Consider the following 27,209-nt stretch of genomic DNA (forward strand, 5'->3'; position numbering starts at 1 on the left):
AGCTGTTCAGCGCTAAACAGCAGCTAATGTGTCTTATCAATCACAGTATGGTAAACGCTCATCCTCGTACAGTTTCTAAAGAAATCCAAAGAATTTATGCAAAGATTGAAGACTTTTTTTTTGGGGGGGGGGGGGGGGGGGGTGTTTGCAAATATTTTTGGTAAATAATTCATAAACATTCATAAACATCTTCAAAAAGGCCCTCAAAGCTCACCTTTTCACTCTGGCATCCCCCCCTCCCTCCCCCCCACTAAACCCGCAGCTGAACTCTGGTCCCCTACCTTTCGTGTCCCTACCTCTCTGTCTAGATTGTTCAGGCAGGGTTCTCCTCCTTGTGTCTCCTACCTGTTCACGCACCTCCATTACCGTACACCCTGGGCCGGTCTGAGGCAGAGGCAAGAGAGGCTCCAGCCTCAGGGCGCAGTGTAGGAGGGGGCGCACAACTCACTCAGCTATAATTCCCCTATTGTGTTTGAAGCAGAGAGAAATAAGAAAAGGGAATACATGGCAATGACTGCAAGCCCAGATAACTAGAGATTAAGGTGTTGGCGGGTTTGGGGGAACTGGGGCTCCTCATGCTCTAATAGTAATCAGTGTGTGATGGCTTGAATGGGAGGGATAGAGGGGCGCACTTTGGTGTCTCAGCAGTAACAGTCACTGATTAGTAGCAGTCACTGTGCCAGCAACAGTAACAGCCACTGATTAGCAGTGTTGCTTGCAAATTTTTGCCAAAGGCATTTTCACATCGAAAATACCATTTTAGTTTTTGAGATATTTTCGCAAAAAGATTCGCATTTTCGCTTAATGGCTGCCAACTTTCGTGGTTAATAGCAAAGCCCCCTTACCAGCTAGAATCCCCAAAATGTGCAGGGTATGTTAAGGTGAACAGTGTGTATAAGAGAAAAAAAAAGATTTTTCAAAAAGACCTTATAGTTTTTTAGAAAATTGATTTTAACCACTTCACCACTGAGGGGTTTTACCCCTTGAGCACCAGAGCAATTTTCACCTTTTTTATGTATTTTTTTTAATTGTATTTTTTTTTAATTTAATTACAAAAAATAAATAAAATTGGGGAGTGTGGGAGTTAATGAGTTAATTTTTAATGTTTAACTAATGTATTTGTATATGAAAAATGCTTTAGGGTGTAGTTTTACTATTTGGCCACAAGATGGCCACAGTGAGTTTTTGTTTATGCGACCTGCAAGTCCAGGGAGGCTGGGCAACTTTTTTTCACAATGATCGCGCTGCTTCTCGTAGAAGCAGCTGATCATTGCGAGGGGGGCTTAGATCAACGAACGGGAAAGGTTTTTCCCGTTCATTTATCTCCGGGCGAGCACGCGGCGGCGTGTACCAGCGCGGGGGCACGCGGCGAGCGAGCGGGAGCGCGGACAGCGGCATCAGGTATGGATTTCTCCGTCCCTTGGTGGTGACAGGGTGGAGACGGGGACGGAGAAATCTGTACCGCGGGGGTAAAGTGGTTAAAGTTACGATAGGAAAAAGGTATACATTTAAATGCGATAAATGACAGATAATGCATTAACCTAACGGTGCTGTAAATTTACATATTTCAAAAGTAAGAGCAATGAATTTCATGATGGGGTTTCCAGGGGGTCCGTACTAGTGATGTTGCGAACTTGAAACTTTCGGTTCGCGAATGCAAATTTGCCGCAAAATTTAGAGCAGGGCTATAAGAAAATGGCTGCCTGATGTCCACAAATACAGACAATGGTGGCCATTTTCTTGTAACCCTGCTCTAACTATACACAGAGCGGAGGCAGAGATGCGGGGAAGGAGACAGCACTGGAACGCATGGAGCTGGAGAGTGACCCACCGCCACCACATGCTACTGGGGGCTCCTAATCCTAACCATCTATCCTGAGTGCACCTGCACCTCTATACCTATCCTGTGTGCACCTACTCCTGGCTATCTATCCTGAGAGCACCTACACCTCTCTACCTTTCTTGAAAGCACCTACACCTCGCTACCTATCCTGAAAGCACTTACTCCTGGCTATCTATCCTGTGTGCACCTACACCTCGCTACCTATCCTGAGGGCACCTACATCTCTCTACCTATCCTGAGGACACCCACTCCTGGCTATCTATCCTGTGTGCACCTACACCTCGCTACCTATCCTGAGGGCAGCTACACCTCGCTACTTATCCTGAGGGCACCTACTCCTGGCTATCTATCCTGTGTGCACCTACACCTCGCGACCTATCCTGAGGGCACCTACATCTCTCTACCTATCCTGAGGACACCCACTCCTGGCTATCTATCCTGTGTGCACCTACACCTCGCTACCTATCCTGAGGGCAGCTACACCTCGCTACCTATCCTGAGGGCACCTACTCCTGGCTATCTATCCTGTGTGCACCTACACCTCGCGACCTATCCTGAGGGCACCTACAACTCGCTACCTATCCTGTGTGCACCTACACCTCTCTACCTATTCTGAGGGCACCTACTCCTGGCTATCTATCCTGTATGCACCTACACCTCGCTACCTATCCAGATGGCAGCTACACCTCGCTACCTATCCTGAGGGCACCTACACCTCGCTACCTATGCTGAGGTCACCTACACCTGGCTACCTATCCTGAGAGCACCTACACCTCGCTACCTATGCTGAGGGCACCTACACCTCTTTACCTATCCTGAAAGCACCTACTTCTTGCTATCTATCCGGACTGCAGCGGGGCAATTCAGGTTATGCCTATTCAGTAAGGAGTTATTGGGCAAAACTTCCTAACACTGCTACTGCTTACTGAGTGCGCTCTAGTGGCTGCCTCGCAAGCGCTTTGAGTCCGACAGGAGAAAAGTGATATACAAATATCAGAACTATTATATGCTTTTGATTCCCCCTATAATAATATATGCCAGCACGCTTGTGTTGAATTTAAAATAATTATCACCTTGTTATGGGAAGTAATTGTTAGGGTGTGCACAGACGTCAAATTATTGACAGCTGAAATGATTGTTCATAACCGATGCAGCTCCATGGAGATCCTACTAATGAGTGCAGCAGAGAAAATGCACAGAGTAATCTCAGGTAGCCAATGAGAGCAGAGCCTGCCGTTGAGGATTGTGTCTGTCAAGCTTATGTACGCTCATTAATCAGATAAAAAGCATGGAAATACAGGATCTTCTCAAAAAATTTGCATATTGTGATAAAGTTCATTATTTTCTGTAATGTACTGATAAACATTAGACTTTCATATATTTTAGATTCAAATACACACAACTGAAGTAGTTCAAGCCTTTTATTGTTTTAATATTGATGATTTTGGCATACAGCTCATGAAAACCCAAATTTCCTATCTCAAAAAATTAACATATTTCATCCGACCAATAAAAGAAAAGTGTTTTTAAAACAAAAAAAGTCAACCTTCAAATAATTATGTTCAGTTATGCACTCAATACTTGGTCGGGAATCCTTTTGCAGAAATGACTGCTTCAAGGCGGCGTGGCATGGAGGCAATCAGCCTGTGGCACTGCTCAGGTGTTATGGAGGCCCAGGATGCTTCGATAGCGGCCTTAAGCTCATCCAGAGTGTTGGGTCTTGCGTCTCTCAACCTTCTCTTCACAATATCCCACAGATTCTCTATGGGATTCAGGTCAGGAAGTTGGCAGGCCAATTGAGCACAGTAATACCATGGTCAGTAAACCATTTACCAGTGGTTTTGGCACTGTGAGCAGGTGCCAAGTCGTGCTGAAAAATGAAATCTTCATCTCCATAAAGCTTTTCAGCAGATGGAAGCATGAAGTGCTCCAAAATCTCCTGATAGCTAGCTGCATTGACCTTGTCCTTGATAAAACACAGTGGACCAACACCAGCAGCTGACATGGCACCCCAGACCATCACTGACTGTGGGTACTTGACACTGGACTTCAGGCATTTTGGCATTTCCCTCTCCCCAGTCTTCCTCCGGACTCTGGCACCTTGATTTCCGAATGACATGCAAAAGTTGCTTTCATCCGAAAAAAGTACTTTGGACCACTGAGCAACAGTCCAGTGCTGCTTCTCTGTAGCCCAGGTCAGGCGCTTCTGCCGCTGTTTCTGGTTCAAAAGTGGGTTCATGCTTCCATCTGCTGAAAAGCTTTATGGAGATGAAGATTTCATTTTTCAGCACGACCTGGCACCTGCTCACAGTGCCAAAACCACTGGTAAATGGTTTACTGACCATGGTATTACTGTGCTCAATTGGCCTGCCAACTCTCCTGACCTGAACCCCATAGAGAATCTGTGGGATATTGTGAATAGAAAGTTGAGAAACGCAAGACCCAACACTCTGGATGAGCTTAAGGCCGCTATCGAAGCATCCTGGGCCTCCATAACACCTGAGCAGTGCCACAGGCTGATTGCCTCCATGCCACGCCACCTTGAAGCAGTCATTTCTGCGAAAGGATTCCCGACCAAGTATTGAGTGCATAACTGAACATAATTATTTAAAGGTTGACTTTTTTTGTTTTAAAATCTCTTTTCTTTTTTGGTCGGATGAAATATGCTAATTTTTTGAGATAGGAAATTTGTGTTTTCATGAGCTGTATGCCAAAATCATCAATATTAAAACAATAAAAGGCAAAAGGCTTGAACTACTTCAGTTGTGTGTATTTGAATCTAACATATATGAAAGTCTAATGTTTATCAGTACATTACAGAAAATAATGAACTTTATCACAATATGCTAATTTTTTGAGAAGATCCTGTAAGTCATTTTTGTCATGAGACTATGCTCAGCAGCCACTATTTGTACTGAATGGTACTGAATGCTGCAGCAGAACTTAAAGAGACTCTAAAAATTAAAAACCTTGTCATTAAATAAAGTCAATGCTGAAAATATATAGATCTGTGAAAAAAAAAAATCCCTTTTTTTTTTACCGCCAGGTAATCTATTTCACCTATTGAGGACACATCCGAGGAGAAGGAGAATAAAAAATCCACGTGCCCGGGGCTTCCTCCAGCCCCTGCCAGCTGTCCTGTGCCCACGCTGCAGCTCCGCTCCACGCTGGTGGTTTGGGGTCCCCTCTGGCGCAAGATGCCGACTGCGCCTGTGTGAACGACTTTTAGAGTCGCGCTGACGTCATCTGGACTGTACTGCACAGGCGCCTGCGCAGAACAGCCTGGATGACATCAGTGCGACTCAGTGAGCCGCACAGTGGAATGCAGGAAGATACAGGCAGATGCCGACCTGGCGAGGTCGGCATCAGCACTGGAGGGGCCTGGGAGCCAACAGCACTGCGGCGAGGGCACAGGTCGGCTGCCAGGGGCTGGAGGACGCCCGAGGTAAGTGGATTTTTTTTTTGTTCCTCGCACCTTCCCTTTAAGCCACGCCCCCCCCCCTTTTTTTTTTTTTTTTTTTTTTTAAATCTTCGGCATAGCGCGCAAAACATTCTGGGAATGCCGACGTCACTGTCAAGCCCAACTACTGAGTCCGGCCCACAGAATGGCTGAATTTGCAAAACCTCGCGAGAGTGATTCCATTTGGAGCAGACTGGTGGACGGAGAGGCTTTGTGGGACACTTGGTGGCAGGGCCGGGCCGAGGCAGAGGCTGAAGAGGCTCCAGCCTCAGGGCACAGTGTAGGAGGGGGCACACAATTAATTCTGCTGTCATTCAAAATTGTGTTTGAAGCACAAAGAAATAAGAAAAGGGCATACATAGCAGTGACTGCAAGCCAGATAACTAGAGATTAAGGTGTTGGGGATTTTGGGGGCCCTAGGGCACCTCTTAGTCTAATAGCAATTAGTGTGTGACGGCTGGGGTGGGAGGGATGGAGGGGCGCACTTTGCTGTCTCAGCCTTGGGTGCTGAAGGACCTTGTCCCAGCTCTGCTTGGTGGTTCGGCTGCATCGTGGGACCCGAGCGAGAGGCAGAAAGGCTGAAGCGGTGAAACAGCGGAGAAGCTGACGGGCGGAGGATACAGAGGCGGCTGCAGGAGGATTTCTGCAAACTTGTGTGCCTGTAATCTGTACAGATCTTGTACGAGATTTCACAGGCACATTTGCATGAAGGGGAGGGCAGAAGGCTGGAGGGGAGGACAAACTGAGAAACTCAGGAGGGGAGGACAAACTGCTCCCCTCGTTTCTCCCAAAAATTTGAGCTCTGGTATCCCTTAAAGAAAAAAAAATATTTTTACATGTAAACATTACTGATTTTTTCTTTTTAACTTCATCTCCTTATGGGGGATTCTCAAAGTTCACTTTATTTTTCAAAGGCATTCCCTGACAAGGAGCTATACAAAGATGGCAGCCAGCCTGCCTGAGGCCTCTTTTCCATTTATGTCTGAACTGCTGGTTTGTCGAGCAGTTCAACATCCCATCTGCTGCTCACGACTGCCATTCAGGTGAAATTCAAATGCAGCTGAATGGCAGAGGTTGTAACACCACACATGTCAAGTGCTGACACGTGGCGGCGTTACCGTGTGGCAAAAAATCTCATGTCACGTCTGAGCATGGCAAGCACTGTGGTCAGATGCAACTCCTGTACCGAGCGATAGCAAGCGCCAGGCCGGTGGACGGAAGCAGCTGACAGGCAGTAAATTCAAGAAGGCTCACACCTTTGCTGTAGCAAGGAGCCACACCCGCTTGGGCTTGTCGGAAAGTGCCAAGTCCAGCGAGCCTCCTGCCCAATGTGGACAAGCCCTTGTCGATGAGCTTTGGAGAGTCCCGGCGTTGAAACGGCGAGGTGGAGGCAACAGGGAAAGCGTCTGGTTTATCAAGAGGCTTTCCTCTACTTAGGTAAGTACCGTATTTTTCAGACTATAAGATGCACTTTTTCTTACCCAAAACTGGAATATTATATAAATATAGGGTATAAATAAGTACAGAGTGTGCAGTGAATGACTTACCCATCCTGCTGCCTCGCTCCTCTACCCCTTGCTCCGGGCCTGTGGATGCCGATGCGCTCCTCTTCTCAATATATCGGGAGAACGGGGTTACAGTGCGGAAGTACGGCACAAGTGTATGGAGGAGCCGGAGCGATATAGCTGCAGCAGGCGGCGGCTTTGTCACCCAATATCACCAGCTTAATGATAAAAAAGGAGAAGAGAAGTGTGTCGGCGTCCACAGACCGGAACGAGAGGGAGAGGAGCGCAGCAGCAGGTTCAAGTGCAGCATGGAAGTGTTAGTTTAGCGTTAGTGTAGTATTAGTACAGTGTAGCGTTAGTGCAGTAGTTTTGTGTTAGTGTAGTGTAGTATGTAGTGTAGTGTAGCAGGGGTTAGTGTAGTATGTAGTGTAGTGTAGCTTAGCTGGTAGGGCAGCAGGGGTTAGTGTAGTGTAGCTTAGCTGGTAGGGCAGCAGGGGTTAGTGTAGTGTAGCTTAGTTGGTAGGGCAGCAGGGGTTAGTGTAGTGTAGCTTAGCTGGTAGTGCAGCAGGGGTTAGTGTAGTGTAGCTTAGCTGGTGGGGCATCATGGGGTAGTGCAGAGTAACTTAGCTGGTGCGGCAGCAGGTGGTAGTGTAGCTTAGCTGGTGTGGCAGCAGGGATTAGCGTAGTGTAGCTGGTCAGTGTAGCTTAGAGACAATTGGGGGGGGGGGGGGGGGCTTTTTTCCCCTGATTTTTGCCCTCTAAACCTAGGTGCGTCTTCTATTCCAAAAAAATATGGTACTTTTTTCCCTTCTGGTACACTTTAAGCAAACATGGGATGGTGAAAATATACATGCAGTCATGCAACATGCAAGTAAAATTAATAGAAAAGTAAGACAGTAAGTCAAGCAGGTATTAGAAATTCAAATACCACAACAACCAACTTTTATTTTCTCTAACAAGTTTTCCCTTTCATTAGCATTACATTTTGTGCATTTGGACAACAGAAGACGTGGATAACTTTCTTCCTGAATTTTCATTGCAGCCACATTTCGGGATTGCTGTATGTAGGAATGGAATGTAGAGCGCAGTTCTCTTCCCCATCAGTAGTATTCCTAATCGGAGGATACATGCTTTGCACACTTACACGTTACTTGCTGCATGCGCCCTCATGCACCATCACACGTTACTCGCTGCATGCGCCCTCATGCAACAGCTCAGCCTTCATCTTCGAGCATTTCATGGCCCCCAGTTTGCACAGGTTGGCGGTAATCTGTTTTCCGGAAGATCCGGCCTTCACGCACAACAGCTGTTCAATATTTTCAGGACACTGATAGGGGAGGAGGCAGAAGCACTGTGAGTCTGCCAAGAAGAAGGACAATTGATTAGGCTCTGTCTACTGGCAGCAAAGGGACAGTGTAGCACTGCAATAAAGTCATGATCTTATATCAGTCTTAACAAGCCGGGAGGACTCCAGAAGCTGTGCGTTGGCCTCAGGAGACATCTGATTGGCTTATGCACATTAAAGTGGACCTGGTCTTGCGCAGGACAGAAGGAAAGCATCGAGAAATGCATCCTGTATGTATTTAGAGAGTTTAGCCTGTCTAATTCCCCCTCATTTGTGACTAATCACAAATTGCCACGGCAGAGCAGCTAATTAGTAAAAACAGGATGTTAACCTCATGTCTGCTTCCATGAAAGCAGGAAGTAGGCACACTGCAGATTTATTGCAGAATTTGTATCAGTTGTAAAAAAAGAAAAGTTTTTCTTTAAGGTTGGCTTCAGACTGTATATTGGTGGCAGCGTTGCGGTGTGGCCCAGGGGCCGTACTGCACTGCCAAAAACAGGCCTTCGGGGATTACCGGGTTAGAATGCGGTAATCCCCTTCTGGCCAGGATCCAAACAGGAAGTGATGCTTGCTTGCAGTCACTTCCTGTTTTAGAGATATGGAAGTACGCGGAGGCGTATTGTAAAAATATGCTTCTGCGCCTGCGCGCCTGCATGTTGCCGCAGGTCATCCCAGAAGTCACGAGGAAACGTCAGTTTGTCCGCGCGGTAGATCAGAGACTTTTGGTGCACTGCAACGCTTGGTGAATAAAATACAGTATAGGTGTAATGGTGCCCACAGTATAGCTATAGGAGTGCCCAATAATAGGTGTAATGGTGCCCACAGTATAGCTATAGTAGTGCCACAGTATAGATGTAATGGTGCCCACATTATAGGTATAGTAGTGCCCCAGTATAGGTGTAATGGTGCCCACAGTATAGGTATAAGAGTGCCCTAGTATAGGTATTGTACTGCCCCAGTATAGGTGTAATGGTGCCCACAGTATAGGAGTTCCCCAGTATAGGTATAGTACTGCCCCAGTATAGGTGTAATAGTGCACACAGTATAGGTATAGGAGTGCCCCAGTATAGGTATAGTGTGCCCCCAGTATAGGTGTAATGGTGACCACATTATAGGAGTGACCCAGTATAGGTATGGTAATGCCCCAGTACAGGTGTAATAGTGCCACCAGTTCAGGTATAGTACTGCCCCAGTATAGGTGTAATGGTGCCCAGAGTATAGGTATAGGAGTGCCCAAGTATAGGTGTAATGGTGCCCAGAGTATAGGTATAGGAGTGCCCCAGTATAGGTATAGGAGTGCCCCAGTATAGGTGTAATGGTGCCCAGAGTATAGGTATAGTACTGCCCCAGTATAGGTGTAATAGTGCCCCAGTATAGGTATAGTAGTGCCCCAGTATAGGTATAGTAGTGCCCAAGTATAGGTGTAATGGTGCCCAGAGTATAGGTATAGGAGTGCCCCAGTATAGGTATAGTAGTGCCCCAGTATAGGTGTAATGGTGCCCAGAGTATAGGTATAGTACTGCCCCAGTACAGGTGTAATGGTGGCCAGAGTATAGGAGTACCCCAGTATAGGTATAGTACTGCCCCAGTATAGGTGTAATAGTGCCCACAGTATAGGTATAGGAGTGCCCCAGTATAGGTATAGTGTGCCCCCAGTATAGGTGTAATGGTCCCCAGAGTATAGGAGTGCCCCAGTATAGGTATATTACTGCCCCAGTATAGGTGTACTAGTGCCCACAGTATAGGTATAGGAGTGGCCCAGTATAGGTATAGTGTGCCACCAGTATAGGTGTAATGGTGCCCACAATATAGGAGTGACCCAGTATAGGTATGGTACTGCCCCAGTACAGGTGTAATAGTGCCACCAGTATAGGTATACTGTAGTAATGCCCCAGTATAGGTGTAATGGTGCCCAGAGTATAGGTATAGGAGTGCCCCAGTATAGGTATAGTAGTGCCCAAGTATAGGTGTAATGGTGCCCAGAGTATAGGTATAGTACTGCCCCATTATAGGTATAGTACTGCCCCAGTATAGGTGTAATGGTGCCCAGAGTATAGGTATAGTACTGCCCCATTATAGGTATAGTACTGCCCCAGTATAGGTGTAATGGTGCCCAGAGTATAGGTATAGGAGTGCCCCAGTATAGGTATAGTAGTGCCCAAGTATAGGTGTAATGGTGCCCAGAGTATAGGTATCGTAGTGCCCAAGTATAGGTGTAATGGTGCCCAGAGTATAGGTATAGTACTGCCTATAAGTGTGTAATGGTGCCCAGAGTATATGTATAGGAGTGCCCCAGTATAGGTATAGTAGTGCCCCACGCAGGCCCGGATTTACATCACAGGAGCCTATAGGCACAGATGTCCTGGCACCCTATACCTCACCCTCCATAAACCTACAACCTCCCACCGAACCTCACCGCAAGTGTCCTGGCTGGTCCAGCTGTCACCTCTTTATCCCTTGCCTGTCATAGGTAGCTACAGGTGTCCCTTCGTAATTAGTAGCCCGAGGTACCCTCACTATTAAGTAACTAAAGGTACCCCCAAGTATTAGATAGCTAGAGGAACCTCAGCATAGAGTAGCTAGAGTTGCCCCTGACTGAAGAGAGATCTGGTCAGTGGAATGCCGAGAGCAGGGTGACTAACCTCTCATTTACACTCTCATCAGGACTCTGCTTAGGTAGGGAGGCACTAGGGGAGAGGAGTGAGACCGCCTTTCCATGATCAGGCGCCTGTAGGCACGTGCCTACAGTGCCTTATGGTAAATCCGGCCCTGGCCCCACGTATAGGTGTAATGGTGCCCAGAGTATAGGTATAGTACTGCCCCACGTATAGGTGTAATGGTGCCCAGAGTATAGGTATAGGCGTGCCCCAGTATAGGTACAGTATTGCCCCAGTATAGGTGTAATGGTGCCCAGAGTATAGGTATTGGCGTGCCCCAGTATAGGTACAGTACTGCCCCAGTATAGGTGTAATGGTGCCTAGAGTATAGGTATTATAGTGCCTCACGTATAGGTTTAGCAGTGGCCCCAGTATAGTTAAAAAGGTGCCCCCACACCCCACGTTTGTATCAGTGACCAACAGACCTCAAGATGACAGCGCCGACTGACAGACCTACATTGTGGGCTCCCGAGGCAAGGCGGCCACAGTAACCGCTCGCATTACTTCATAAGCAGGAAGTGACGAGCGACGTCACTTCCGCATATGAAGTCAGCGGCAGTGCACAGCTGCTCTCTCTGAAGAAAAAAAACAACAAATATTTAACTTACCGGTAACAAAAAAAACAAACCAAAAAAAAACAACGTTGCAGAAGCAATCAGTTGCCACCAACAGAAAGCTTTGTTGGTGGCAAGAAAAGGGGGCAAGATTAATTTGTGTGCTAAGTTCTATGCATACCTCCCAACTTTTTGAGAAAGACGGACACTTAAGCCACGCCCCTGCCACATCCCTAGTCACGCATACCATAAAGATTTCATAAGAAAAATATGTTGTTTTATAATTCAAACCATACTGGCCCTTTCAATACTGGTTCATTTTCCTTCATATTAACATTTTAAAATTAATAATATATCAATTTAAAGGATGGGAATACACTTTTTAGTAGAGAAATACGTATATTTACATAGAAAGAGGGAAAGAGGGACAAAGTCCTGAAAGAGGGACAAATGAGGAGGAAAGAGGGACAGAGGGACAGGGCTCCCAAAGAGGGACTGTCCCTCCAAAAGAGGGACAGTTGGGAGCTATGCTGTATGGCCCTGCAGCAAGCTGTTAAAGCTGCAGTGGCCTGAATTGTAAAAAATGGCCTGGTCACGAGGGGGGTGTGAGCGTGTGGTCCTCAAGAGGTGCAAGCATTAATAATCTGATGTGATAATATTCATATATTACGGTATTTCATAATTAATAAAAGGTATTACTTTTACATGTCTGTTTTTTTCTACCTATACTAACTGCAGTCAACTTTTAACTATTAAGCTCAACTACTAATGCTGGGCATACATGGCTCGATTTTGCCGCTCGATCAATTCCCCGCTCAATTCCGCAGGCGATTCTCTTATCTTCCGCTCATTTTTCTTATCTTTTTGCATTGTCCTCAATGCGGAATCGAGCGGCGAAAAAAATCGGGCCGGAGATCGGACATATCGGAAATGATCTATAGAGCCATTTAACCTCCTCGGCGTTCTATTGAGATCGCCAGGGAGGCTGCGGGAGGGTTTTTTTTTAATTAAAAAAAAACTATTTCATGCAGCCAACTGAAAGTTGGCTGCATGAAAGCCCACTAGAGGGCGCTCCGGAGGCGTTCTTCCGATCGCCTCCGGCGCCCATAATAAACAAGGAAGGCCGCAATGAGCGGCCTTCCTTGTTTTGCTTAGATCGTCGCCATGGCGACGAGCGGAGTGACGTCATGGACGTCAGCCGACGTCCTGACGTCAGCCGCCTCCGATCCAGCCCTTAGCGCTGGCCGGAACTTTTTGTTCCGGCTGCGCAGGGCTCAGGCGGCTAGGGGGGCCCTCTTTCGCCGCTGCTCGCGGCGAATCGCCGCAGAGCGGCGGCGATCAGGCAGCACACGCGGCTGGCAAAGTGCCGGCTGCGTGTGCTGCTCTTTATTTGGTGGAAATCGGCCCAGCAGGGCCTGAGCGGCAGCCTCCGGCGGTGATGGACGAGCTGAGCTCGTCCATACCGCTCAGGAGGTTAAATGACTCAGAATCAAGCCGTGTATTCCCAGCATTAGCCTGGTATTGTTTAAGGAAATAAAAATGTCAAGCTGGTTATCCCTCTCACAACAGGGTCACTTTAAAGGACAACTGAAGCGAAAGGGATATGAAGGCTATGGATATTTATTGCCAGGTGTATGGCCGGGAGTACGTAACTGAGCAGGGGGCGGTGTAAACCCATATTACCCTGTAGGGTGCAGTGTAATATGCATGGGGAACTAGTGCAGTACAATCAACCAGCCCTGGGCTCTCCTCCTGCAGGATGATCGCACCGCACAATATTGAAAATTACACTCACTGCAAATTGTTCGCAGCCTGCAACTGCTCCAGTCAGGTGCATGTCCTATCAATTTTGATTGGCCAAATTCCAAATCCTTTTGCTGCTGATTGGATGGAAAGCATGATGACTTCACTATATTGAACGGTAGAAGGGCGAGGTTTTGTTGAGTGGTGTAGTGGGGGAAGTGGCAAAGAGCAAACCCTGGTCCTAGCCTTGCCTAGGAATGCATGACATGTTTAAGGGGGCAGAGAACTTACTGTTGCACAGTGGTCTGCTGTTACATGGATACTGTCAGTGAGGTGGGCATATAACTTTGCAGCAGTACAGATCGGGCGCTGCAAAAACAATGCAGGAGAATTTGGCATAGCCGGCGCCACCTTCGGGCATAACAGGAATTACGGTTATAGCTTATGCGGTGCTGTCAAAAGATGTTGCCCAAATTACTATAAAAACACTGTAATTAGGCCGCCAGCAATAGCTGGAAGTCGAATTACATCATTGCCCACCATCCATGGTGGCCTAGAGGGGGCATAGTAATTAACACTGCCAGGATTTGTGCTGGGGCAGGGTAAGCTGTTTATTGGCTTTAGGCCTCGTTTACATCTACCTGACGCAGATGGCCGTGCAATCCGAACACAGCGCATCTGATCGCACGCCATCTGCGCCGCTGCCCGTTGCGCTGCTGATACCATCCATGACAGTGATGGGATCAGCTCTGCGCTTCCGGGTAAAATGCATGCAGAAGTACGCAAGCGCTCCCCAGCGCATCGTACTGTTGCGCTGCAATATAACGGAGGCATTTTAATGCCTAATGAGCTGTGGGATCGGCAGACATGGTGTAATAGGGCATGATATGAAGTGTAACTGAGTACTGTACCTTCACACATCTCCCAGTCGTAACAGAAGTCGTACCCACAAGGCTCACGCTTTGTGCTGCGCTTAGATAGCGGTATCCTTTCCCGCGGCCAGCTCAGGTCTTCCCCTTGGCATGGTCCATTATCCAGGAAATGCAGCTCCTTTTTCCCCAGGCATTGTTCTGCCAAGAATTGGCACTGCGGCATTGTGACTGCTCTATCCTTATGGGGATTGTAGATGCACAAGTCTTCTGTGTAGTGCCTGTGGAAACACATCAATCAGTTACCAGATTATAGATACAGTGTATACTCAACTATAAGTATAAAAATTCTATAAATTAGGGGTGGACTTATACACGAGTCACGGGCAACACTGAGCCCACTGAGTAATGTGTGTACTGTTAGTGACACTCCCATTTGCAGCAATGTACCCTGTGGTAGGTGACACTTTCTTGATAAAGGAAATGCCAAGAAAACACAGGTCTGAAAGTCCTGGTCACAGAAATCACCAAGGAAAGGCGGGGCAAACGCAGGATTTTTAATGGGACTCCGAGCAGTGCAGAAACTATGGAAAGATGCATACCATTTTGAAGCTCTCTTTCTCCTCTTTCCAACAATATATAAACCGCTGCCCTACGCCCTTTAGTTTTCGCTATTTTCGCGATCGAAATCGTGGCAAACGCAAATTCCATCGCAAAAATAACGAAAACTAAACGGCGTAGGGCGGCGGTTTATGTGTCGTTGGAAAGAGGAGAAAGAGAGCTTCAAAATGGTATGCATCTTTCCATAGTTACTTGTATTACACAGGACGACTTTTCCCCAAAGTCGGCAGCTCCATCCATAAAAGTGCGCTGGCGTATTACGGAGCTGCCTATCTTCGGAAGTACTCAAGGACACAAGTGTTTCTGAGGGCTTCTGGAAGCAGCAAATTTGAATGGGGGACAGCGCTGGAACAACTCCCCAAGACAGGAACGAGAGATAGACTTAGTTTGGACAATTCAGTGGAATATGCCACACAGGGCTTGATTCACAAAGCGGTGCTAACTGTTAGCACGCCTGTGAAAACCCCCTTAGCACGTCTAAACAAGCTTTTCGCGCATAAAACTTTACGCGCGCAAAACTTTATGCGCATAAAACTTTACGCGCGTACTGCACAGAGCGCAGGGCACTCCGCGCGAAGTGCCCATTAAAGCCTATGGGACTTAGCGCGCGTAAAACTTTGCGCGCGCAAAGTTAGCGCACGATCTGATTGAGAAATCCGGTGCTAACCTACTTAGCACCCTGGTTAGCGTGTCTAAAGACTTTAGACGTGCTAAGTAGGTTAGCACCGCTTTGTGAATCAAGCCCATAGTGTCACAGTGCAAGCGATAGCCATATAATGCAGGGATATATGCGTCTGCGGAAGATGTCAGCGCTATATAAATACTAAATAATAATAATAACCAGGGGTGTTTCTAGGGTCCCTGGAGATCAGTGGCACCTGTGGGCACCAGGAGGGGAGGGCAAAAAATGGGCGTGGCCATGCGGTGAGTGGGCGTGGCCATGGGTGGGGCCAAATGTACATGAACTTAGCAGCGGTGTAAGCTACGGATAACGGGCCTGCCCATCGAAATATTGGACGGAGCCCCCTGTCCTTTATTTCGATCATTTACAATCAGTATAGGCATAGATCAAAGATGTATACGCACATACAATTTTGATTGGTCAATCACTGACCCCCAATTTCCCACCCCCGTGCAGTAAGTGGGCCAACAGACAATGAATTTTATGAACAGAGCTAAAATTGGCTAATCAAAATTGTATGTGTGTACCAGGCTTTACAGCTAATACTGTACATACTGAAAGTAGCAGGGATCAGCATACAATACAGCTGGTTTACAATCAATAAAGGCACAGAGTAACACCTTACACTGTACACACTGGAGGTAAATCAGCACACAGTGCAAGCACTAGAGAACAGCGTATACTGTACATACTGTAGGCAGCAGAATTCAGCACACTGCAGCTAGCGTGCCAAAAATATGACGATCACGTTGTGTGGCGTGCTTATCGCGCCGCACCAAAAAATGGGTGGGCCATGGACCAGAATATAGGTGTGGTAACGGGTGGAGACAAATTTACATGAACCTAGCAATGGTGGGACATCAGATTAGGACAGTGGTGGCGAACCTTTTGGAGGCCGAGTGCCCAAACTGCAACCCAAAAGTCACTTACCGGTATCTATCGCAAAGTGGCAACAGCAATTTAAACTAAATACTGTACAAACGTTTTAACTCATACATGAACATTATGGAAAATCCAAGTTGAAAATAAACTGTGAAGATAAACAATTTCATCCATCCTACTCCTGAAAAATGTATTCAATTTTTTAGAACCTCCCAGTTTTATTTTCTGTTTTAAAACGCTAAAAAAGTAGGTTTAATGCTATTGTCTCATATGATAAGGATTCAGCTTTTCCCATAGTCTCGCAGTTAGCAATCATGTGACCCCCAACAAGACATATTCAGCAATCATGAGGCCCCCAACAAATCAGGAGGCCCCCAACAAGACAAATTCAGCAATCATGAGGCCTCCAACAAATCATGAGGCCCCCAACAAGACAAATTCAGCAATCATGAGGCCCCCAACAAGACAAATTCAGCAATCATGAGGCCCCCAACAAATCATGAGGCCCCCAACAAGACAAATTCAGCAATCATGAGGCCCCCAACAAATCATAAGGCTCCCAACAAGACACATTCAGCAGTCATGAGGCACATAAATAGACAGCATTTCACATAAATAGGCAGAATGCCCCCTTAATATGGTAGCCCCCCCAAGTTAGGTAGTGAGTGACAGGGACCCCCAGGTTAGCTAGTGAGTGACAGGCGCCTCCAGTTAGGTAGTGAGTGACAGGGACCCCGATAGTGAGTGACAGGGAGCACCTTTAGGTAGTGAGTGAGTGCAAGGGAGCCCCTTTAGGCAGTGAGTGAGTGCCAGGAAGCCCCTTTAGGCAGTGAGTGAGTGCCAGGGAGCCCCTTTAGGCAGTGAGTGAGTGACAGGAAGCCCCTTTAGGCAGTGAGTGAGTGACAGGAAGCCCCTTTAGGCAGTGAGTGAGTGACAGGGAGCCCCTTTAGGCAGTGAGTGAGTGACAGGGAGCCCCTTTAGGCAGTGAGTGAGTGACAGGGAGCCCCTTTAGGCAGTGAGTGAGTGACAGGGAGCCCCTTTAGGGAGTGAGTGAGTGAGTGAGTGACAGGGAGCCCCTTTAGGGAGTGAGTGAGTGACAGGGAGGCCCTTTAGGGAGTGAGTGAGTGCCAGGGAGCCCCTTTAGTGAGTGAGTGCGTGCCAGGGAGCCCCTTTAGTGAGTGAGTGCGTGCCAGGGAGCCCCTTTAGTGAGTGAGTGCGTGCCAGGGAGCCCCTTTAGGGAGTGAGTGACAGGGAGCCCCTTTAGGGAGTGAGTGAGTGACAGGGAGCCCCTTTAGGGAGTGAGTGACAGGGAGCCCCTTTAGGGAGTGAGTTAGTGACAGGGAGCCCCTTTAGGGAGTGAGTGAGTGACAGGGAGCCCCTTTAGGGAGTGGGTGCGTGACAGGGAGCCCCTTTAGGGAGTGGGTGCGTGCCAGGGAGCCCCTTTAGGGAGTGGGTGCGTGCCAGGGAGCCCCTTTAGGGAGTGGGTGCGTGCCAGGGAGCCCCTTTAGGGAGTGAGTGAGTGCCAGGGGAGCCCCTTTAGGGAGTGAGTGAGTGCCAGGGGAGCCCCTTTAGGGAGTGAGTGAGTGCCAGGGGAGCCCCTTTAGGGAGTGAGTGAGTGCCAGGGGAGCCCCTTTAGGGAGTGAGTGAGTGCCAGGGGAGCCCCTTTAGGGAGTGAGTGAGTGCCAGGGGAGCCCCTTTAGGGAGTGAGTGAGTGCCAGGGAGCCCCTTTAGGGAGTGAGTGAGTGACAGGGAGCCCCTTTAGGGAGTGAGTGAGTGCCAGGGAGCCCCTTTAGGGAGTGAGTGAGTGCCAGGGAGCCCCTTTAGGGAGTGAGTGCGTGCCAGGGAGCCCCTTTAGGGAGTGAGTGAGTGCCAGGGAGCCCCTTTAGGGAGTGAGTGAGTGCCAGGGGAGCCCCTTTAGGGAGTGAGTGAGTGACAGGGAGCCCCTTTAGGGAGTGAGTGAGTGCCAGGGGAGCCCCTTTAGGGAGTGAGTGAGTGCCAGGGAGCCCCTTTAGGGAGTGAGTGAGTGACAGGAAGCCCCTTTAGGGAGTGAGTGAGTGCCAGGGAGCCCCTTTAGGGAGTGAGTGAGTGCCAGGGAGCCCCTTTAGGGAGTGAGTGAGTGCCAGGGAGCCCCTTTAGGGAGTGAGTGAGTGCCAGGGGAGCCCCTTTAGGGAGTGAGTGAGTGACAGGGAGCCCCTTTAGGGAGTGAGTGAGTGACAGGTAGCCCCTTTAGGGAGTGAGTGAGTGACAGGGAGCCCCTTTAGGGAGTGAGTGCCAGGGAGCCCCTTTAGGGAGTGAGTGAGTGAGTGACAGGGAGCCCCTTTAGGGAGTGAGTGAGTGACAGGTAGCCCCTTTAGGGAGTGAGTGAGTGACAGGGAGCCCCTTTAGGGAGTGAGTGCCAGGGAGCCCCTTTAGGGAGTGAGTGAGTGCCAGGGAGCCCCTTTAGGGAGTGAGTGCGTGCCAGGGAGCCCCTTTAGTTAGTGAGTGAGTGACAGGGAGGCCCCCTCTCTAGCCGCCGCCGCTCCCCCTCCTACCTCTCAGCAGACCTCAGGATCAGCGGTGACCCGACCAGATGTACGAGCGGGCGCTGGACGCACCCGCTCGATATGCGGAAGTGATGTCACTTCCGCATATCAGTGCGGGCGCTGGGTCCTAGCGCCCGCACGATTGGTCGCCGGCTCGCCGCCTGATCCTGAGGTCTGAGACTGTCAGTGACGCGGCGGCTGGAGGGAGCCGCTGAGTCTGACAGAGGGGGCGGCCGGGCGGAGATCCGTGGCACCCCAGGAAAGATTGGGGGCACGTGCCCCCCTAAAACAGGGCTAGCGACGCCCCTGATAATAACATTAGCATCTGTAAATAAGCTACATATCAATTCAGAGGATAGAAACAGATTTCAAGTCTTGCAAACCAATTCCAGTAGAAGGGTACATATACTGTATTGTCAGTATATAGATCAGTACATCAGTTCCAACAATTGAAAAGGGACAAAATAATTTGGCACCAAAAGACCGGTTCCTCTGTAAAAGGAACAGCCAGTACCCAGTTTTTACAAAACTTTCAAAGTGATACAAAGAGCTCATTCACACTAGGCAACACATGCATGAATGCAATTTCATACATCTATAGGCATTATGTGTGGTGCTGTCTGTCATGACTCCCCGCACATAGTGTGAATGAGTCCTAAAGCAATATCAATACCAACTGCCATCTAAATAGTATCTTCAGCAATGAATAGACAAACAAACCCTTGCAGTTGTGCTACGCCTTTTAACACCTAACTTTACAACACAGCATAGAAAGCAAAGATATATCCACATTTAATGTTCATATCAGAAGACACACTTTTTGTCACAAAGGAGCAATTCATGGCAGCACGGACACATCCAGACAGCGCTAGGGGAAGGGGGAACACAAGGGTGAATGAGGGAGAGAGGAGGAGCGGAGAGACTGAGATAGAGCGTATCTGTATTGCAGTCCCACATCACACAGAGGCTACTTGCCTGTAATGAGTCTCCTGTCCCTGCCAGCCTCTCACACAAGCTGCAGGCAGCACTCCTGAAGTTTAGGGACTGTCAAAAACTTTTCAACCTGTGAAATACCTTATGTAGCTGTGCAGATGCAGTCTTTACAATGGTGAGAGAGCTGAGTTTTTCCCACAGACCCTGCAGGAGGCAAGCCTCTGTATATTTACAAGCTTGCCCGCTTCAGCGATTTCAGGGAATTTTTTTTAAAGATACAGGAGTCTCAAGGGGGTATTCCAGACATCAGTAACCCCTGCTAAATGAGCCAGTGAAAGGGGCAAGGGGACAAATACTGGGCTGCAGGAAGGGGAGTGGATAATTGCTGCACTCGGGGGCCTGCCCTAGAGGAGTTATCGTATTTTCCGTTTTTTTTCTCCCCAAAAAATGAGAACAAGTCTGTCTTATAGGGCAAAGGCAGGGAATCCCATCAGGGATGCCTCCACTCCCCCGCATGCCTCTGCTATCCCCCTCTAATCTGCTTGCGCCCACTGTGTGTGCACCATCTCCTCTTGTGTGTGTGTTCCCCCCCGTGTGTGAAGACTGCAGACACCCGGCTACTCCATACACTTCCTCTTGTGCACGGCTACTGATGAGGTTGGTTGTTTGGGGGGTGGTCTGTCAGCACCGGGTGTCAAATTCCCTAGGTACGCCACTGTCGGGTGTGTGGCCAGAAGAAACCCATTTGACAAGTTTTATATAAAAGGACCCAGCACTGGATCGGTGGGCTATAGGAGGATCTGGGAGGGCGTCTCCCCACTGAGGTAAGTTCTCACTTCAGGTTCCCTTTAAATTGGACCTGAACTCTTGCACAGGAACAGAAGTAAAACATAGAAAAATGCTCCCTGCATGTATTTAGAGAGTGTATCTTGTGTAATCCCCCCTCATCTGTGACTAATCACCGGTGTAAGTTGATCCCTTAGCTGTGTCAGCTCAGGAAACTCTTCTTGCCATGGCAAAGCAGCTTACATTTAAACACAGGATGTTAACCTTATGTCTGCTGCCATGAAAGCAGGAAGTAGACACACTGTAGCTTTCCTGCATGATTTGTATCAGCTGTAACAAAGAAATGTTTTTCTTTAAAGGTTATTATGCTGTTACTTATCTTTTAGAGCAGAGAGGAAGTTCCGCTCTCAGGTCACGCATCTCTCAGGCACGGTGTAAACAGCCCCTAAGCTGGCTGTAGTTAGACTTGCTACACACATTCCTTGCAAACCCTCTCTGTGTTTTCCAGCTTGAGGATTACAACTGTTCCATAAAAAATTGGCCCTCACATAATCAATAAATCCTTTGCCCAGCATTGTGGAAATGTACTTTGTGGCTAAAGGTCACTGTTATTATATTTTAACATACTGAGAGGTCACTGTATTAGAAGCCCTGTCTGATATTTGCTCTTCATTCACAGTACAGCAGCTATTTATCTTCACACGTACAGATTGAAGCAAAATGAAATAATGCAGTCAGCAAATGGCAAAATCACTGTAGCAACAATGTTTGATGTCTTAAATAGGAAATCCAGTGAAAATAATGTAATTAAAAAAGTGCTTAATTTTTACAATTATTATGTATAAATGATTTAGCCTGGGTTTGCCTATTGTAAAATCTTTCCTCTCTCTGATTTACATTCTGACATTTATCACATGGTGACATTTTTACTGCTGGCAGGTGATGTCAGTGGAAGGAGATGCTGCTTGTTTTTTTGGCAGTTGGTAACAGCTGTAAACAGTAAAACAGCGGTTATTTCCCACAATACAATGAGGTTCACAGACAGGAAATTGCCAGGACCATGGTCCTCACAGTTTCCTGTGGGAGGGGTTTAACTACAATATCAGCCATACAGAGCCCCCTGATGATCCGTTTGTGAAAAGGAATAGATTTCTCATGTAAAAGGGGGTATCAGCTACTGATTGGGATGAAGTTCAATTCTTGGTCACGGTTTCTCTTTAAAGTGTAACCGTCGGGTAAAAAATAAAAAATCACTTCTTTATTTTTATCTGGTAAACAAGTAATACGGATGGTAACCAGGCAATCCAAAAAGTTAAAATCTCTATTACTTTTCTTGTTTATAAATGATCATTCCCCAGTTTACCTGACTCTTATTTGGTACGTTGCCGCACAAAGGAAGTCGCAGGGTATGCTGGGTTGTCTTTTTTTTGCTTTTTTATGTACAGAAGCAAAAAAGGACAACCCAGCATGCCCTGCAACTTCCTTTGTGCGGCAATGCACCAAATAAGAGTCAGGTAAACTGGGAAATGATCATTTATAAACAAGAAAACTAATAAAGATTTTAACTTTTGGATTGCCTGATTAGCGTCCTTATTGCTTGTTTAACAGATACAAATAAAGAATTGATTTTTGATTTTATGCCCGACAGTTACACTTTAAGGTGACCACACATCATACAATTTTTTAAATATCTTTTCAATTAAAGAATTGCAATCAATTTTACTGATTGATTGTAACATTCCAAAATCTCACCAATTTACCACACACATATTTTCAGTTTTTCCTCAATTATGATAAAAATGATTGAAAACTCAGAAAAAATGGCTTAGGTCTGTACATCAAGAAATTGTCAATCTACCACACACTATTCAATTTTCATATACAATGATCAGAAAAATGCAACACTTCCGATTTTCTTTTATCAGATAAAAACAGGAAATTCGATCAGTTTCATCGAATTAATGATAAAAAAACCTTTTGACTTTTTGGTACAACCAATTGTATTCATTGAATTGGTGTAAAATTGGATCTTTGAATTGTATGGTGTGTGGCCACCTTTACGGCCTGTGCACAAGGACGTTCAGCCGTCTTCAGATGCGGTTGGTTGCTTCACCTCCTGTTGAGGATTTCCGAAGGAAGCATGCCCAATTTTGTTGCATTTGGAAAAGCGCAAATACATAACAACTGTGTGGAGGAAGGCAAAGGAACTCCATGACACCTTTTTGCAGTACCTTTGCACCGCGCGTCATGTAGGTCCTTCAACTGCTGCCAGAATTTTCACACTGGTTTGCTTTAACTGAACTAGACCGAAGCAAAGTAGTGTCAGTTTCTGACTTTGAACATGCTTAGATATAGGAGTCTCATGCCTATATTGCAGTAGAACTGAGTGGAGCTATGGAGAAAGCATGGTCTGCCCTTTTGGTGTCATTCCCTTAGTCCAGGGGTCTCAAACTCAATTTACCTGGGGGCCGCAGGAGGCAAAGTCAGGATGATGCTGGGCCGCATAAGGGATTTCACACAAAAAAATCCTCAAATGTCATCAATCTTTCTCTTCACTGCAGGCTTTGATGAAGTCATGATGAAGATATGACAAAATCTAATTCTCTCCCTTGAGTGTTCGACACTGTTCGGGTTCTGCAGAACATCACCCTGTTCGGGTGATGTTCGAGTTCGGCCGAACACCTGATGGTGTTCGGCCAAACTGTTCGGCCACATGGCCGAACTAAGAGCGCATGGCCGAACGTTACCCGAACGTTCGGCTAGCGCTGCGATTGGCCGAACGGGTCACGTGTAGTGTTGGGCAAACATCTAGATGTTCGGGTTCGGGCCGAACATGGCCGCGATGTTCAGGTGTTCAAGCCGAACTCCGACATAATGGAGGTCAATGGGGACCCGAACTTTCGTGCTTTGTAAAGCCTCCTTATATGCTACATACCCCAAATTTACAGGGTATGTGCACCTTGGGAGTGTGTACAAGAGGAAAATTTTTTTTAGCAAAAAGAGCTTATAGTTTTTGAGAAAATCGATTTTAAAGTTTCAAAGGGAAAACTGTCTTTTAAATGCGGGAAATGTCGGTTTTCTTTGCACAGGTAACATGCTTTTTGTCGGCATGCAGTCATAAATGTAATACATATAAGAGGTTCCAGGAAAAGGGACCGGTAACGCTAACCCAGCAGCAGCACACGTGATGGAACAGGAGGAGGGTGGCGCAGGAGGAGAAGGCCACGCTTTGAGACACAACAACCCAGGCCTTGCATGAGGACAAGAAGCGTGCGGATAGCAATTTGCATTTTGTCGCCATGCAGTCATAAATGTAATACAGATGAGAGGTTCAATAAACAGGGACCGGAAACGCTAACACATCACAGATGTCCATTGTTCATGTTACTTGGTTGGGGTCTGGGAGTGTTGCGTAGTCGTTTCCAATCCAGGATTGATTCATTTTAATTTGAGTCAGACGGTCTGCATTTTCTGTGGAGAGGCGGATACGCCGATCTGTGACGATGCCTCCGGTAGCACTGAAACAGCGTTCCGACATAACGCTGGCTGCCGGGCAAGCCAGCACCTCTATTGCGTACATTGCCAGTTTGTGCCAGGTGTCTAGCTTCGATACCCAATAGTTGAAGGGTGCAGATGGATTGTTCAACACAGCTATGCCATCTGACATGTAGTCCTTGACCATCTTCTCCAGGCGATCGGTGTTGGAGGTGGATCTGCACGCTTGCTGTTCTGTGTGCTGCTGCATGGGTGTCAGAAAATGTTCCCACTCCAAGGACACTGCCGATACCATTCCCTTTTGGGCACTAGCTGCGGCTTGTGTTGTTTGCTGCCCTCCTGGTCGTCCTGGGTTTGCGGAAGTCAGTCTGTCGGCGTACAACTGGCTAGAGGAGGGGGAGGATGTCAATCTCCTCTCTAAAGTCTCCACAAGGGCCTGCTGGTATTCTTCCATTTTGACCTGTCTGACTCTTTCTTCAAGCAGTTTTGGAACATTGTGTTTGTACCGTGGATCCAGAAGGGTATAAACCCAGTAATTGGTGTTGTCCAGAATGCGCACAATGCGTGGGTCGCGTTCAATGCAGTCCTAGGCCGAAGAGGTCATAGCCTAGGGTCACAAAAACCTGTTTATTTGGGCAATTTCAATGGTGGCGAGTCTGACGTACATAAATCGCAGCAATGGCTGTTAGCAACGTCTGAATCTCACGAAATGTCTCATGCAGGTAGAAGACATATTGTTAGACTTGGGCTCCAAAGATGGGTTCCCTACATCTCTGCAAACCAGAGTTACAGGGCTCCAAATTTGGTAAAATCCCCCATAGGCTTTCATTGGGCCTCCTATTTACAGTTCCAAAATCTCACATCTTTTCAAAGGGCAATTGCTCAGCAGTGGCAAATTTTCTAGCATTGTAGGGACCCTTAGGGGGAACATGACTGGTGAGTTTCGGGCCCCTAGGCCGAAGAGGTCATAGCCTAGGGTCACAAAAACCTGTTTATTTGGGCAATTTCAATGGTGGCGAGTCTGACGTACATAAATCTCAGCCATGGCCGTTAGCAACGTCTGAATTTCACGAAATGTCTCATGCAGGTAGAAGACATATTGTTAGACTTGGGCTCCAAAGATGGGTTCCCTACATCTCTGCAAACCAGAGTTACAGGGCTCCAAATTTGGTAAAATCCCCCATAGGCTTTCATTGCCTCCCTATTTCACTTTCCAAAATCTCACATCTTTTCAAAGGGCAATTGCTCAGCAGTGGCAAATTTTCTAGCATTGTAGGGACCCTTAGGGGGAACATGACTGGTGAGTTTCGGGCCCCTAGGCCGAAGAGGTCATAGCCTAGGGTCACAAAAACCTGTTTATTTGGGCTATTTCAATGGTAGTGATGCTGACGTACATAAATCTCAGCCATGGCCGTTAGCAACGTCTGAATTTCACGAAATGTCTCATGCAGGTAGAAGACATATTGTTAGACTTGGATTCCAAAGATGGGGTCCCTACATCTCTGCAAACCAGAGTTACAGGAGTCCAAAATTGGTAAAATCCCCCATAGGCTTTCATTGGGCCTCCTATTTACAGTTCCAAAATCTCACATCTTTTCAAAGGGCAATTGCTCAGCAGTGGCAAATTTTCTAGCATTGTAGGGACCCTTAGGGGGAACATGACTGGTGAGTTTCGGGCCCCTAGGCCGAAGAGGTCATAGCCTAGGGTCACAAAAACCTGTTTATTTGGGCTATTTCAATGGTAGTGATGGTGACGTACATAAATCTCAGCCATGGCCGTTAGCAACGTCTGAATTTCACGAAATGTCTCATGCAGGTAGAAGACATATTGTTAGACTTGGATTCCAAAGATGGGGTCTCTACATCTCTGCAAACTAGAGTTACAGGGCTCCAAAATTGGTAAAATCCCCCATAGGCTTTCATTGGGCCTACTATTTACCGTTCCAAAATCTCACACCATTTCAAAGAGGAATGGCTCAGCAGTGGCAAAACTCACCAGTCATGATCCCACTAAGGGTCCCTACAATGCTAGAAAATTTGGTACTGCTGAGCCATTGCCCTTTGAAAAGATGTGAGATTTTGGAAAGTGAAATAGGGAGGCAATGAAAGCCTATGGGGGATTTTACCAATTTTGGACCCCTGTAACTCTGGTTTGCAGAGATGTAGGGACCCCATCTTTGGAATCCAAGTCTAACAATATGTCTTCTACCTGCATGAGACATTTCGTGAAATTCAGACGTTGCTAACGGCCATGGCTGAGATTTATGTACGTCAGCATCACTACCATTGAAATAGCCCAAATAAACAGGTTTTTGTGACCCTAGGCTATGATCTCTTCGGCCTAGGGGCCTGAAACTCACCAGTCATGTTCCCCCTAAGGGTCCCTACAATGCTAGAAAATTTGCCTCTGCTGAGCAATTGCCCTTTGAAAAGATGTGAGATTTTGGAACTGTGAAATAGGGAGGCAATGAAAGCCTATGGGGGATTTTACCAATTTTGGACCCCTGTAACTCTGGTTTGCAGAGATGTAGGGACCCCATCTTTGGAATCCAAGTCTAACAATATGTCTTGTACCTGCATGAGACATTTCGTGAAATTCAGACGTTGCTAACGGCCATGGCTGAGATTTATGTACGTCACCATCACTACCATTGAAATAGCCCAAATAAACAGGTTTTTGTGACCCTAGGCTATGACCTCTTCGACCCAGGGGCCCGAAACTCACCAGTCATGTTCCTCCTAAGGGTCCCTACAATGCTAGAAAATTTGCCACTGCTGAGCAATTGCCCTTTGAAAAGATGTGAGATTTTGGAAAGTGAAATAGGGAGGCAATGAAAGCCTACGGGGGATTTTACCAATTTTGGACCCCTGTAACTCTGGTTTGCAGAGATGTAGGGACCCCATCTTTGGAATCCAAGTCTAACGATATGTCTTCTACCTGCATGAGACATTTCGTGAAATTCAGACGTTGCTAACGGCCATGGCTGAGATTTATGTACGTCACCATCACTACCATTGAAATAGCCCAAATAAACAGGTTTTTGTGACCCTAGGCTATGACCTATTCGGCCTAGGGGCCAGAAACTCACCAGTCATGTTCCCCCTAAGGGTCCCTACAATGCTAGAAAATTTGCCACTGCTGAGCAATTGCCCTTTGAAAAGATGTGAGATTTTGGAACTGTAAATAGGAGGCCCAATGAAAGCCTATGGGGGATTTTACCAAATTTGGAGCCCTGTAACTCTGGTTTGCAGAGATGTAGGGAACCCATCTTTGGAGCCCAAGTCTAACAATATGTCTTCTACCTGCATGAG

General features: G+C 47.2%; 2 protein-coding genes across 4 annotated transcripts in view; both read right to left on the reverse strand.

The window, feature by feature from the left end:
- Positions 1 to 27,209, reverse strand: part of RPL37 (ribosomal protein L37) — a 263,271-nt gene that overhangs the window by 221,595 nt on the left and 14,467 nt on the right. The window lies entirely within an intron of this gene.
- The window catches only part of LOC137529039 (complement component C6-like), a 183,304-nt gene continuing 163,804 nt past the window's right edge, over positions 7,710 to 27,209 (reverse strand). For all 3 annotated transcript variants that reach the window (XM_068250936.1, XM_068250929.1, XM_068250944.1), the window contains 2 exons: positions 14,019 to 14,257; positions 7,710 to 8,167 (listed from right to left, as the gene is read on the reverse strand). In XM_068250936.1, the coding sequence (XP_068107037.1) occupies positions 7,992 to 8,167; positions 14,019 to 14,257 (415 nt within the window). In that variant the 3' untranslated portion in view covers positions 7,710 to 7,991. The remainder of the gene's footprint in view (positions 8,168 to 14,018; positions 14,258 to 27,209) is intronic.

The sequence above is a fragment of the Hyperolius riggenbachi genome, chromosome 1 (assembly GCF_040937935.1).
Source record: "Hyperolius riggenbachi isolate aHypRig1 chromosome 1, aHypRig1.pri, whole genome shotgun sequence".
Taxonomy (NCBI): Eukaryota; Metazoa; Chordata; class Amphibia; order Anura; family Hyperoliidae; genus Hyperolius; species Hyperolius riggenbachi.